The sequence below is a fragment of the Bubalus kerabau genome, chromosome 3 (assembly GCF_029407905.1).
Source record: "Bubalus kerabau isolate K-KA32 ecotype Philippines breed swamp buffalo chromosome 3, PCC_UOA_SB_1v2, whole genome shotgun sequence".
Classification (NCBI taxonomy): domain Eukaryota; kingdom Metazoa; phylum Chordata; class Mammalia; order Artiodactyla; family Bovidae; genus Bubalus; species Bubalus kerabau.
In genome coordinates this window covers 36,520,192-36,534,361 of record NC_073626.1, presented here as the reverse complement: position 1 = coordinate 36,534,361, position 14,170 = coordinate 36,520,192, and the positions used below count along the sequence as shown (strand labels likewise).

At 56.7% G+C, this 14,170-nt stretch overlaps 1 protein-coding gene across 3 annotated transcripts in view; it reads right to left on the bottom strand.

The window, feature by feature from the left end:
- Positions 1 to 14,170, bottom strand: part of TFEB (transcription factor EB) — a 48,826-nt gene that overhangs the window by 20,558 nt on the left and 14,098 nt on the right. Inside the window, exon 1 of one of the 3 annotated variants that reach the window (XM_055571434.1) lies at positions 11,667 to 13,469. The exons of 1 other annotated variant lie outside the window; for it this stretch is intronic. Coding sequence is in view for 1 of the 2 variants with exons in the window: in XM_055571432.1 (XP_055427407.1) it covers positions 10,109 to 10,122 (14 nt within the window). In the remaining variant the exon portion in view is untranslated. Of the gene's footprint in view, positions 1 to 10,108; positions 11,625 to 11,666; positions 13,470 to 14,170 lie in introns of those variants that run through there. One more of the 3 variants, XM_055571432.1, reaches the window with a different exon arrangement.

Here is a 14,170-nt window from a genome sequence, read left to right as displayed (position 1 = left end):
CAGCTGGCCTGAGTGGCAGAGGAGGGGCAGAGGGAGGGTGCAGTGCCAGACCGGCAGCACCAGCTCCCGCCGGGAGGGGGCACCCCCTGACACCCCGGAAGGCTGGTTCCAGAGAAGACAGCACCTCTCAGCCAGGGAGAAGGAGGGGTCCCTCAAATGGAGGGGCTTTAAGCAACCCCATCTCCACACACGCCAGGGGACATGGGGTCCTGCCCCGGCAGTCTCTACAGGGAAGGCAAAGAGCTGGCGATCAGGAAGCCAGGAACGGGGCGGGGGGCCGGGTGGGGTGCCCTGAGTGATGCGCGCTGGGGGACAGGAGGGGGAATTAACCAGGCTCCAAAATAGCACTGCTAGTTCTGCCCCGCTTCACCCTGCGCAATGTCTGGCAGCTTCTGCTTTCGGTCTGACTCATGCCTGGTGGGGGCGGGACAGGGCGGCTGGAGCAGGCAGGGGCCGCCGGATGACCACGGGCTCTTCTCCCCTAGCTACCGCCCCCAACCCTGTGGCTGGGCCTTCTCCCCGGCCCCGCCCCAGTGTGAGCTGCACTTCTGGGAACTGGGAACATTCAACCGGGCCACAAAATCCAGGGGTCCCCTGCCCGGGTCCTCGCCCAGCCAGCCCGCACGCGGCCTAGGGCTTCCTGAATGGCAGCTGCCCCAGACCCAGAGCATGGCGTGGCTTCTCTGCTGCCCGGCCCAGGTGCCCGGCTGGCACCTCTAACCTATCCATCTGGAAGCCAGAGGAGAACTCTCTCCCCAACACTTGAAATGACCTTGTACCACAGCGTTACCCCCTCCCAGCCAAGGGAGCAGAGGGAGGCAGCCGCCTTCACCCGTCCCACCCCCGCCTGCCATCAGTTCCCAGGTATGAGATGCACTCTGCAGAGATCTCATGCTCAACACGCACACAGCAGGCCCCCCACCCCATTTTCTGTCCTGAATTGCCACAAGGAACACTTGCCCTTTGCCAGGCAGACGGAGGAACCCAGCGCCCTGGCTTTTGAGCTCATCGGGTCGGGGCGGAGCTTTGCTCATTCTGCGCTCCCCATCCACCCCTCCCCCCACCTGTGCCCCCGACCCCCCGCCCCGTTTCCCCCACGGGGTGAGACTTGATCAAAGATGCTTAAGCTCCCACCTGAGACAAACCGAAAGCCACATCCTACGTCCCGCGTGCTAACCTCTCCCACGCCCTCCCAGCCCTCACACTGACACACGCCCGCCCGAATAGGCACAGCCACCTTTCTATCCAAGTGGGGCGGGTACAACTTCAAGGCCCGGTTCACTCTGCCAAAGCCGGCCCTGCCCTCCTCGAGGTGGGAAATAGATGCCACGGGCAAGTAGGGGGAGAATGTCAGAGGGCATGGGGCTGGCCAGCCCAGGCCAACATGCTCCTCCCCCCCTCCCCCACCCAACTCGCCACCCTGGCACACGCACGCTGACCAAACCTGGTTTGGAAGTGAAAACATCAAGGGGAAAGTCTGTGGGTGGCAGCCGGAGAGATGAGTCAAAAGGGAGCGGGACTTGGCAGGTCTGCCGGCGGCCCATACAGAGTCTGGAGTGTGCGTTGTGTGTGTGCCCGCCAGCCCGGCACCTGCCCGCCCTGCCCCTATACCAGGTGGCCTTACCTACATGCCCCTCCCTCCTTAACTCCGCTCCTTCCCTGGGCCCCCCAAGATGGGAGTGAGTCTAGTGTGAATCTGAGGGATGGGGGCAGGAGTCTAGAAGGAGAAGGCCCCTCTCCAGGAAGCGGTACCAGGCAGGGCTTTCCCCAGGGACAAAGAAGGGCACCCACGAATAAACTGACCCCCCACCCTTATTGCACCGTGAATTGCATCCTGTTCCCCATAGAGACTCAGCGAGAGGGCACTGGAAGGCTCAGTTCCCCACTGACGAAAAGGCAGCCACGTGGCAGCCGTGGGTCTGGCGGCCTCAGGAGGGGGAAGAGGCAGGGGCGCGAGAGAAAGGAAAAGGAAGTCAGAAAAACCGCTACAATCACAGCCTCCGCAGAGCTCTGCCGGAAGGGGACTCAGAGTGGCTCAGGCTCTGTGGCCACCCAGTGCGTCGCCCACACCCTCTAGGAGCGGATGTCGAGCTCAGAGAAAGAGAGAAAGGGCCAGAAGGGGCCGCCGCGTGTGGCCTCTGGTAAGGACCCCCTGCACGCCGCCGAATCCCTTCCCTCTGCTCGGAGCGTCTAGAGGGGCCCTGGCAGCTTCTCCTCTTACAGTGACACCGGGTATGGAGCAGGTTCTCCTTAAGCATCTGCTGAATGCAGCGAATGTGGTGCCCATGACTGGTCCCAGTGGGAAGGGTCTCCCCAGGGGCAGCAGGAGAGGGTGGTGGCAGCTTCGTGGGCCTGGAGAGAAGTGAGCGGCGACAAGAGGGCTTGGCAGGAGGCACACTCCTAGGGACTGGTCGGCCACCATGCCTGTGTCCAGTGAGAACGGCAGAGGCTGTCAGGGCCCTGGCCATGGCCCCTGGCCACTCCCAGTCCCAACCTGCCCACCTGAGCACCTCCATCAGCCAGCATCTGCACACAGCTGCACCAGAGCCAACAGAGGTAGCACCCGCCTTGCCCCAGCCAAAGACAGAGGGGAACTGGTAACAAACCCCCAATACCAGCCCCTTGTCCCGAATGAAGTGAAAGTCGCTTGGTCGTGTCCGACTCTGCGACCCTATGGACTATACAGTCCATGAAATTCTCCAGGCCAGAGTGGGGAGCCTTCCCCTTCCCAACCCAGGGATCGAACTCAGGTCTCCCGCATTGCAGGTGGATTCTTTACCAGCTGAGGGGTCCCGAGGCTGGGAATCTAAAGCAGTTTCTCCAGAGCCCACAGTGATCACCTGCTCTGAACACACATCTCAGTGGCTTCCTTCCCTTCCCCGCCTCACTCCACCTAATTCACTAAGGGGACTTCCTGGGGTCATCACCCAAGTAAACTGTCTGCACTCACAGCCCTGTCTCAACCAAAGAGGTCCGAGGAGGGAGCTTTGACCTGAAATTGTGCAGCTAACTCTACAGCTTAGAAAGCTATTATTAAAAGTGCCAGAGTAAAATGTGGGCTGGGTGTCCTAGGGAGAAGCAGAGGCACGCGTGCAAGAGCCCAGTTGCTGCAGAGAGACTGGTGGGGTCGGATGCAGTGGCCAAGCATCTACCTAGAACTTTCCTACCTGTGGCAGACAAGAGTGCCCTCAGAAGCAGAGTTGGCCTGATGAAGAGAAGAAACAAGGACATGCTGGGTTGCAAGTTACATGATCAGGAAGCCTCCACTGCAGGCGTGGGGCTGGTGACATTGTTACCAGTACCAAATGCCAATAGGACTGTAAGTCCAGCGTGACTTCTGGCCCCCGGGGCTGCTCCTCGGATAGAACTCCGGAACTCCAGCATTCCAGAACCTGAGCATGCCTGTCCATGCCTTCAGAAGCAAGGCTGTCATATTTTGCATTCAGAAAGAGGCACTGGGGACACCCAGGGAGGCCATTTGACCCCACACCATGAGCATGAGTTTTGAAGCAGAGAGAGCTGAAGTCCAGATCTGTTGCTTATTGGCTGCGTGACCTCCAGCAACTTCACTTCACAGGAGCCTGGTGTCCTCATGTGCAAAAGGAAGATAATGTCTATCTTGAAGAGTTTCTGTAAGGATTAAATGTAAAGCAACTGATTTGGCGCTCAGGAAATATTTGGTAGATGCATAGTTGGATGTACAGATGTAATGGATGCCCAGATGGACATAAAGGATTAAGGGACAGATGGATGGATATAATGGGTGGATAGATATGATGGACAGATGGATGCATGGATGGATACAGTGCATGAAGTGATGGATGGAGATCATGGACAGATAGATGGCTGAATGTTTACAAGGAGACAGAAGAGAGTAGTTTTCTTCAGTCTGGTCCCCACCTGGTTCAATACCCTTTTAGGCTAAATTTAATAGCAAGAAAATGAAGGCCTATCACTCTCTAATTTTTCCGTTAGAGAAATCTGTTCTCATTTATCAGCTTGACAAATGCAATCTTCCTAATGGGCCTTAGCCACATTACCGTGGGGTCATTCCCTGAAGAGGGTAGCGGGCTAGGTCAGGAGAGAGGGTGTCCTCCTGGCTTGGTCACCAGCACCCGCGTTCCCACTGTGTGATAGCACCACGCTCGTATCCCACTCCCCTCAAGTTCAAGTCCAGCCGACCCCAATCCCAGGGAACGTGGGTCTGGGCCAGGGAGAGGAAGCGGATGCTGAACAAGAGTAGGCAGGGAGAACAGGCCAAGGCAGCTAAGCAGAAGACCAAGAACAGAGTATGGATACGTGGGCTGGGAGTGAGCAGGGATCAGAGAAAAGGAACCGAAGAGCAAAGAGAGGGTTCACTGTCTTTGGAGAAGTGGAGAAAGGAATCAGTCCTAACAGAACAAGGGAGCAGAAACAAAACAGACTGAGCAACAAAGAAAGGTCATCTCCCTGTTCCATCACCCCCGCTGTCCACCAGATAAAGTCCAAACTCCCCAGGTGGATATTCAAGGAACTCAGGATCCCCCTGTCCTAACCTGGGCTCAGTGTAGGGGGTCCCATCACTTTTTCCCTGACACAATCCAGACCTCCAGATGTTCCTCCTGCCCCATCCTCCTTCCACAGATTGTCTAATAATGCCTGTGTGTCTCTGGAAGGCCTGCTCCAGAGCCACCTCTTCCAGGCAGCCTACCCTGACTCCACCCTCCTCTGATCACCATTTGGAAACAATTACTTAATTGGCTCCATGCCAGGCTCTGTGCCTGACACCAAGATCCAGATATAAGTAAGACAGTCCCTGTCCTCACTAGTACTCACAATCTATTTTGAAAAAACAACATTACTTGATAACATATATTGTATTGTACTTCTATTTAGAATGACTACCTTACTATATGTATGTATATGTGTCCGATTCTTTGCAATCCTATGGAATGCAGCCCGCCAGGCTCCTCTGTCCATGGGATTCTTCAGGCAAGAATACTGGAGTGGGTTGCCATGCCCTCCTCCAAGGGATCTTCCCAACCCAGGGATCAAACACAGGTCTCCCACATTGCAGGAGGATTCTTTACCATCTGAGCCACCAGGGAAGCCCTTACTATGCCTACTACCAATAAACCTGAACTGAGCACTTCCTGTTTGTCAGGAAATCTTCCTAAGGCTTTACTGTGTCTTAATTCATTTGCCATTCTCAACAACACTGGGAAGTAGGAAATATTAGTGTATCCATTTTATAAATGAGAAACTGAGGCACAGAGGAGTTACTCTGTTGAGTTTTCTCAGCTGTAGTAGAACCGAGGGCTGTCCCCAGGTTTTCTCTTTCTTGGCATCTCCCAGGGAGAAGGCACTCAAAGCTGGCCCTTCTGGGCTTGACGTGCCTTCCTGTGGCCTGGGATTGTAGTTCTGGCCTGGGATGGTGTTCTGGCTTTGTAGGGGGACAGTGTAATCAGAGAAAGCTGAGCCTGAGCAGGCTGGGCATGACAGGGCTCCCGGGTGGGGTGAGAGGGGAGCCAGCCTCGGTGTTCCCTTCCAGCCTCCCTTTTACCCACCTGTCCCGGCGGCCCAGCCTTGGCATTGTGCAACCTTGCGGTCCCCGCAGACTGCCCCGTCCATTTGGTGAGAGGGTTGAGGTGGCACCAAAGGGGAGCCAGGCCCCATGGCCAGGATGGATGGAAACAAGGAGGTTGGGCCGGGATAAGGGAGAAGCTTTAGCTCTGCCTGATCCTATGGGGGGGTCAGGGCTCATGAGCAGATAAGTTGAGCCCCATAGACGTTGGTTCCAGGCACCCTCCAGTCTGGCCTGAGGGCCCGGACGCTAGGCAGAGATGGGACCCCTCAAAGCTGAGAGCTGGGCTGCCCTCTTGGCAGGCTCTCCGGCCTCAGAGGCCCCTTCAGGCTGGGAAACCTGAGGAGATGGGGCAGCTCAGGACGGATTCTCAGAATAGAAGCAACAGGAGGCCCTGCTCTAGGCTGGGGATGCGGAGCCTCCGGGCCAGCCTATGGAGCACAGGAAAAGGGGGTGAGGCTCCAAGTTCAGCCCTGGCCACACCTCTCCTCCACACTCCTGTGTCCTCCCGAGAAGCACGGGGCATTCAGTGCCACCGCAGCAGGGGAACTGAGGCAAGGAGCCGCCTTCCGATCCTGCGGACTTGTTCTGCCTGCCCAGCCACCAATACCATCCTTGAAATCTAACCTCCACGCTTCTCACAAGCACATGGGGACTCCAGACCCTACTGTTCTGGGATCCCCTTCCACCGTGGGGACTTGTACTTTCTAGAAAGTAGCCTACCTGGCTCCTCTAAGTTGGGCTGGGAGAAGAAGGAACCGGGCCTTTCCCTGAGCCCCGACCTGAGGCTGGGTGTGCAGCACAGTAAGTGGTGCTGAGAGGCTATGGACCAAGGCTGCCTGAGCTTGAACCCCAGCTCCATCACTTGCTAGTTCTGTGCCCTTGGGCGAGTTACTGCAGCCTCTCGGGGTCTCGACACCTCAATTTCCTCATGTGAAAGGGAGACAGTGCTCCCCACCCTGTATCCACAGTTGATGAGAAACCAACGCATACACGTGACTCCTCAAGCATCTGCATGGTCCCCGCTCCCGGGCTCAGGGCACCCCCACTCACAGCCTCATCACCGGCCCTCCCTCCTCCTCCTCACCGGGGGCCCAGTGGCTTGAGCCCTGGCAGGGGCTGCTGAGGAGCTGACGGAGCCACTGCTGTGGACGGAGCTGGTGCCAGGCCCACGGCGGGCACAGGGCCCAGGCGTACAATGGGGCTGTGTGTGCACCCAGTGTTACCCCGGAGCAGAGCTGGGCAGGCCAGCATCTGGGGTCCAGCCAAGAATTCATTTCCCTGGAGAGGGCCTCCCCACCCCCTCCCAGGCTGCCCAGTCACCTCCCTCCCCCGGGGTGGGGACAGGCACCACCCATGCCCCCACCGAGCCCAGGCACTGGAATGGGGACATGCCTGGTGGCAGGCGCTGGGGAAGAGGGACTGAGTCCAGCTGCCAGACGGGGCTGCCTACTTGTGAGGCATCCGGGACCCATTATGGTGATCTGGGGCTGCGGCTACTAGGAAGGTGAAGTCTGCGGGGGCCGGAGGACACGAGAGCGGTCAGCTGGGACCCCTCCCCATCATATGGAAGAAGGGCCTCCCTGCTCCTCCCTGGCTGGCTGAGCCCAGGGCCCAGAGCCTCAGGACAGGAGCCGGCTAGTTCCCTGGGGGAATGAGTCACCGGCAGTGGCTGCAGCCAAGACTGCCAGAGCGGGAGCCGGTGGGCAGGTGGAGCCTCTCCTCACCCCTCCCCGTGGGTCTCCTCCAGCTAGAAAACCACTCGGCCGGTGCAGGGTGCTGACCACAGCGTCCCAGGCTGGGCCTCCGGAGGACACTTCCTCTGGCTCAGAGGATTAGCTGTACTAGGCCTGGGGGTGCACCGACTCCTAGAGCTGCAGGCACGGACCACTCACCTCCCCCCCCGCCCCACGAGATGCCATGGAGAGAAGAGTCAGAATGCAGGTCAAGGCAGACCCCCCAAAAGCCTGAGTGAGACACAGGGTCTGAGGTGAGGGAGGAGGGGGACACGGGCCTCTGGTGTGTGGGGAAGAGGGGAGGAAAGCCAGGCCACTCTCTACCTCAGGCTGTGCCTAAAGTGGGGATCTGGGGAGGGGCGCCCTTGCATGAAGTCACTTTCCATTCTCCTCAGAACTCAGGAAGCTCCCAGCAACAGGAGATAACCGCCCTAGCCTGAGGCCAGCCAGACCCACACACCCTCTCACATCCAGTCATAACGACACAAATGTGTCCCTACGGGCTGCCGCCCACACCAGCAGAGGGTCACACACAAAAGTCACGGTGGCGGCCCCAGCCCAGCGGACACACTTGGATGCCCACCCTTCCTCTCACACCCACGGGTCCCTGCCTCCCTGCCCAAGCCCCCGCCCAGGCCCATCACACCCTGAAGGCCCCATCAGAGCACTGTGGCCGCCCTACCCTCGCCTCAGACCCTGAGGACCACCTCTCCCCATGCCACTGGTTAGAGGGACTGGACCTTCTGGGCATGTGTGACCTGCCCTGCGAACAGAGGCTGAGACGCCGGAAGGGGCCTCCCAAGTTGAGCCCACCATCCTCATTTCACCCATGAACAAACTGAGGCTCAGGTTGGGGAAGTGTCTTTGTTCAAGGTTATGGGCAGGGCTGGGGGAGCTTAAGGCTGGTGGAACAAAAGCAGAGAACAGGGAAGGCAGAGTGAAGAAGAGGAAGGGTATGGACTTCCCTAGTGGCATAGTGGATAAGAGTCCACCTGCCAATGCAGGGGACACAGGTTCGATCCCTGGTCCGGGAAGATCCCACACATGCCACAGAGAAATTAAGCCCGTGGGCCAGAACTGCTGAGGCCCTGCGCCTAGAAACTCATGCTCTGCAACCAGAGAAGCCACCACAGTGAGCAGCCTACGCACGGCAACGAAGAACAGCCCCCGCTCACCACAACTAGAGAAAGTCCGTGTACAGCAACGAAGACCCAGCACAGCCAAAAATAAATAAATAAAAATTAATTTAAAAAAAAGAAGAAGAGGAAGGGGGGATCCGCCACCCTCTCAGAGGTGCAGCTGTCCGGGGACGCTGTGGTGCCTCTTCATTCATTCCTTTCAGATATTCTCAAGTGTTTACCAGGAACATGACTGCACTGTGGCCAGGGCCCTTCTGCCTAGTCTCAGCCTGAGCTCCCCCCGGGAGAGTTTGCTGGTGAGGCTGAGTATTGTCTTCAGGGCCCCACGTCCCACAGATAGCGAGGCCGGGCAGCACTCAAACCTCTCCCCCCAGGCACAGCCTGGCAGCCCCCGCCCTGCCCCCACGCCTCACAGGGAGCGCCAGCATCCTCTGGACATCAGGGCCCACAGTCCAGGTCACCTCCAGAGTCAGTGCCAAGTCACACAACAAGGAGCCTAGGAGGTCACCCCTCTCAGAGACTCCCAGGCTGATGTCAACAGCAGAACCCCCTTTTCAGACAAAATTTACCTGGAACTCTGACAGCTAAACATGAGAATGAAGCGGTTCTGTGGGGAGTGGGAAGGGCCAGACTACCTGGCCTCCAACGGGGGGCTTCCCCTTCCGCAGCGCCCCTCCGCCTAGTCCTTCCCCAAGGCACCCCCAGGGATTCTGAGAAAGAGTCTAAAACTCAGTTTTCTCCAGCCACTGTGTTACAGAAACCCAGGGGGAAGTTATGTGTGTGGATTACCCAGGCTCACAAAGAGCTGGGACCCCAGCCCCCACACTCCAAACCTCCAGGCCAAGCTCTCCTCCACGACCCTCAGGGCACCCATCCCTCACATGGGAAAAGGGACAGAAAGGAAGAAAAGTTTCATGGATTCAGATCCTCCCGTGTGCCCAGCACTGGGCAAAATGCCCCCACAAACATCAAATGCTTTATTTTTCATAATAACTCTATAGCCTACATAGTATCATCTTTGTCTTGTAGGTAAAAAAAAAAAAAAAAAGGACATTCAGAGAAGTTAAGTGACTCACACAACGTGTGAAGGGCAAAGCCCACATTCCAACTCACCTGTGTGCCCTTAATCCCTCAGGGCAGCCTGGCAGAAACCACCCCATCGTGATGCCCAGGTACGACCCCTCCCTCTGAGCCCCATCCCAAGCTTCACCTCACTCAGCTGACAGGCCTCCTTCCCCAGCTCAAGGCACAGGCAGAGCTTCTTGCTAGTAACAGTAACCTTAGCAACAATGACAAAGCCACCAGCTCCCTACACCATAGCGCTCACTAGGTAGGCTCTTCGTCCATTATTCTACTTCATCCTTACAACACTCTACTCCCACTCCCATCTCACAGAGGAGGAAACTGAGGCACAGAAAGGTTGATGACTTGCCCAAGGTCACACAGCTAAGGAAGTCGCAAAGCCAGGGCTCGAGCCCATGCAGTCTGGCCCCTGAGCCTGCACACCTCACCCCTGGGCATTGTCGTTCCCTACAATGTCTGCGGTTCCTCCGCAGTGGTCGCTGTAACAAGTGCCCCAGCTGGGGGCTAGCCCTCCTCCCCCCAGGCCCTTTTCTTCAGGGGTCAGAGGCCAACTGGCACCCCTGAGGGATGGACAGGGGAACGCCTACCTGAGGAGCACCATCAGCTCACTCGCTCTCCGGCTGGATGGTAACCCTCATCCCACCTTCCAACCCCCATCCCTGAGAGTCGTGGGCCCGCCCGCAACGTTCAAGCATGAATAGGATGCCTAGTGCGTGCCCAGCTTCAAGCAACGGGCAGGTGCAGAAAGCAGTGTCCTCGTTGTCTGGCCAGAGGCTCAGGTCCCCAGCCATGCCCAAAGGGGTCGCCCCTGCCACCCCAACCCCCTTCAGCACTGGCTGTACCAGATGTTGGCAACACTTAGAAACAGGGCTAAAAATAGTCTCTCTAATGAGTCAGTGCTAAGAATAACCTGGGCAAACAGCCCTCTGGGTGAGGACATGCTGCCAGGGAGGCACCACCTCCTCCCACCTCCCCAGCCAGCCTGGTCCACCCCCCAGCCTTTCCCTCAGCGCCCACCACAGCCAGCAGAGAGCCTGGGATGTTTACACCCCCTCTGCTGAGTGGACAGAGATGCGGGCACGCACACACACACTCCCTGACTGAAGGGGAAGGGGCGTCAAACGAGTAGGCTGACTCCAGAGACCCACCCTCTCAAGGCGGAACTGAGCCGAAGCATGGAGACACTTGAGTGTCTTTCCCAATTCTAACAACAACCCCTCACAGGACACTCCCAACTCCCCTCTGCTCCCCTCATGCCTCCTCTGTAAAACGGGTCTCTAGCACCACTCAGACCGGCTTACTTCCTAGGTCACCAGCGGAACTGGGACCAGAGAGGACCAGCATCATCCTAACGGGCAGATGTCAAACATGGGGGACGAATTGGACCTGGGGAGTCAGAACCACATCAGATCCCATGACCAGGGGCCCCCTCATTTCTTCCCTGTTCTTCCCCAAAATGATCAGAATTGCTAGACTCATGGACATCTGGACATGAATTGCAGGTGAACAGAGCACATTCGCACAATGTCAGAGCCAAAGCTCTCGCCTGTAGGTAAGAGGCAAAGTGACGAGCATCACTCTGCAGTTGAGGAGACTGAGGCTCAGAAAACAGAATTAACTTGCGAGGAGCTTCTCAGCTGGGATGACGCCTTACTGCCATCTGCCAGCCCGGAAGCATCACCCAGGAGGCCGGGTGCTGGGCACAGCCCCATCGTCCAGCAAGGCCCAGAAGGAACAGGATACCCTCTATTGCTGCTGGGAGAGAGAGGGAAGGGGCCAGAAAAAGGTGAGGCGCCTTCAGGAAGAAAGCAGAACAGAGGAAGGAGGGAAAGAAACGGGTGTCCTGGCCATGGAGTCAGGAGCCCTGGCATCTAGTCACACAGCTCAGTTATAGATAACTGGGAAATGGAAATAACATGGGAAATTTCCCATGATCTGGGAAAACCATTTCCTAGCCTTCCCTCCAGGACTCAGTTTCTCCATCTGGAAAATGGAGCTTGGAACAGCAGGCCATTGAGATATCCGGAAGTATATCATGACCTCACATAGGGGTTGCATAATGAATATTAGCATATCAAAGGCTCTAACAAGTCCTGTAGCGAAGAAATCCATCTCCCCCCTCCCCCCGCTTTTTTTTTAACTCACACTCTCCCAAACCTGCTTGATCACCAAACCCTTCCACAGAATGCATCTTGAGAAACTCTGGAGTTGGATCTGGGGTCAGCACTTCAAAGGTCTGCACAAACCAGCAGGAAACAAAAGCTTGAAGCCAGCCCAGACAAAATACATCAGGACCTGCAGGCAGCCCCAAGCCCTGAAAAATTCCTGGTAGCTCTGGGTGCTCAAGAGTCTAGGATCTCTGTTCTCTGGAGGCCTCCCTCAGGACCCATCCAGGGTTTTGGTTCCATCTGATCCTCAGCAATCCTGTTGAGAAGGGTAGAGAAGGGGTTAGTATTCCATGTCACACAGCTGAAGAGATTGGGACCCAAGAGACCAGAGAACTCGCCCAGGGCCACACAGTTGGTCCTGGGTGCAGACAGGAGAAACGGCGTCCTAGGTACTAAGCACTTGACCTCCATGATCTCACGTAATTCTCCCAACAACCCTTTGAGGAGGGCAATGGGGTTCTGCCCATTTCATCGAGCAAGAAATGAATGGGCAAAGAGGTTCAGGCTCACGTCCGAGGAAGGTTGCACAGCTGACAAGTGCTGCTGCCTGGGTTTCAACCCTGGCAGCCTGAATCCAGAACTCAAGCCCTCAGCCCAGCCCTGCCACTCACTAGTTAGCAAGAGAGATTTCACCATTCTGAGCCTCCGTTTCCTCACCCATAAAATGGGATGTATAAAAAGACGTGGGCGTTAGGTTATTGTGAGGATGAAATCTCCAAATACACAAAAGCGCTTAGCACAGTGTCTGGCATACAGTAGGTACTCAATATGCATGACCTCTCATCAAATACCACATCCTCCTATGGGAGCACATGCCTGAGCCTCAGGGCTCTGGGCTCCGCAGGCTCGAAGCCACCCATAGCTTCCTGGAAATTGACTTCTGCCAACATGTCCCAGGGTGCGCCCCTCCACGTGGCCTCACAGGCTTCAAGCTGGGGTTCCTTGGGTACCCTATGTAGGTGGGGGCTCTAGAGGCTGGGTTTCCCAGCCTGGGTCTCATCCTCTGCGGCCCCTAATGCGCCACCTCCCCCTCAGATCCGGGGATATCCCCAGTTCACCATGGGTCACAGGCCTCTCCCCACCCTCGCCCCAGGTCACGGGATAGGAAGGTAGGGGCTCTCCAGCCAGGCAGATGATACCCTCATGACCTGCCCAAGCTTTCCCAGCCTTAGAGACAAGAGTTACAACCCACCCAGAATTCGCCACACTTCCTGTAGCTGCTTATCCCCATGAGGTCACAAGATGGGCATCACCACCCAGTCAGCTGGCTGCTCAGGGATTTGTATGCCCACTTGACAGACAAAGAAACGGAGGCCCCAACTTACCCTGGGCAGAAATCTAAGTCATAGAAAGGCTTCTGGCTCCTGGACCAGGACTCAGGGCTGAGTCAGGTCTCCGGCCAGGCAGGCCCACCAGAGCCAGTAGGGGCAGCAAAAAGGAGGAGATGAAGGCTCAGAAGGCTTCCAGGGGGCCAAGGGGAAGAGGGAGAGGTCTGAGCTCTGAGACCCACCAGTCACTGCAGACCCTGCAAGTCCTGAGATCCGGGAGCATCCATAAACCTGAGTCCTCCTCTGCCCAACCCTAGCCAGGAAAAATGTGCCCAGCCTGACTTCAGACAACCCTCACCCTCACCTCTGGCGAGGTCTGGCTCTGTACCCTCCACTGACAGGGAGCCTTCATTGGGGCGGGCGGGGGGCGGTGCTCTCTATCTCCAGATCCCAAGTCAACCACTCACCCCAGGCACTGCTTCCTCTCACTGTCCCCACGAGTACATGTCATCACCCAGGATCCCCTACCTGACCACCCCCAGCCCTCTGTCTCTGCTGACCCCACAGGGCCGGCTCATCCAGCCACTTTGCTAAGAACTGGGCCCTGAACCCCCCTCCCCGCATTCTGGCTCCCACATGTGGAACTCGGTCTCACACTGAGTAGATGCTCCATAAACGTCACTACGTGGAGGGAGATCATCTCTCAGGCAGTGACTCCAAATATTTTGACCATGACTCACAGAAAAGTATATTTCATTTGACCCAGTATACACACACATGCACACAGCCCGGAGTGCGTATTCACACGCACATGAAACCCCCCGAAGTTGTACAAAACAACACTCACCAGCACTGTGCATTACACTTAGACGTTTCCTATCATTCTTTTTCATTTAATTTATTACTTCCTTTTCATTTCATTTTCATTGAGACCCAGTAAGCTGATTTCATGGCCTGACTAGGGTCCAAACAGTGGCCCTGATCCACAATTTAGAGAACAGCCCTCCAAGGAAATCCACGTAGCCCCGCTCCCAGCCTGGCACACAACCCTCCATGTAACAGGTGCCTAAGAGAGGCATCCATTTGGCGGACACTGACTCTGGCCAGGCCTGTGCTAAGCATTTTATTATGGTATCTCATTTCATTCTCCCCATCATCTTAGGAGGAAGGGACTGTAAGGAATTTTACATGTGAGGAAACTGAGGCCAAGGTC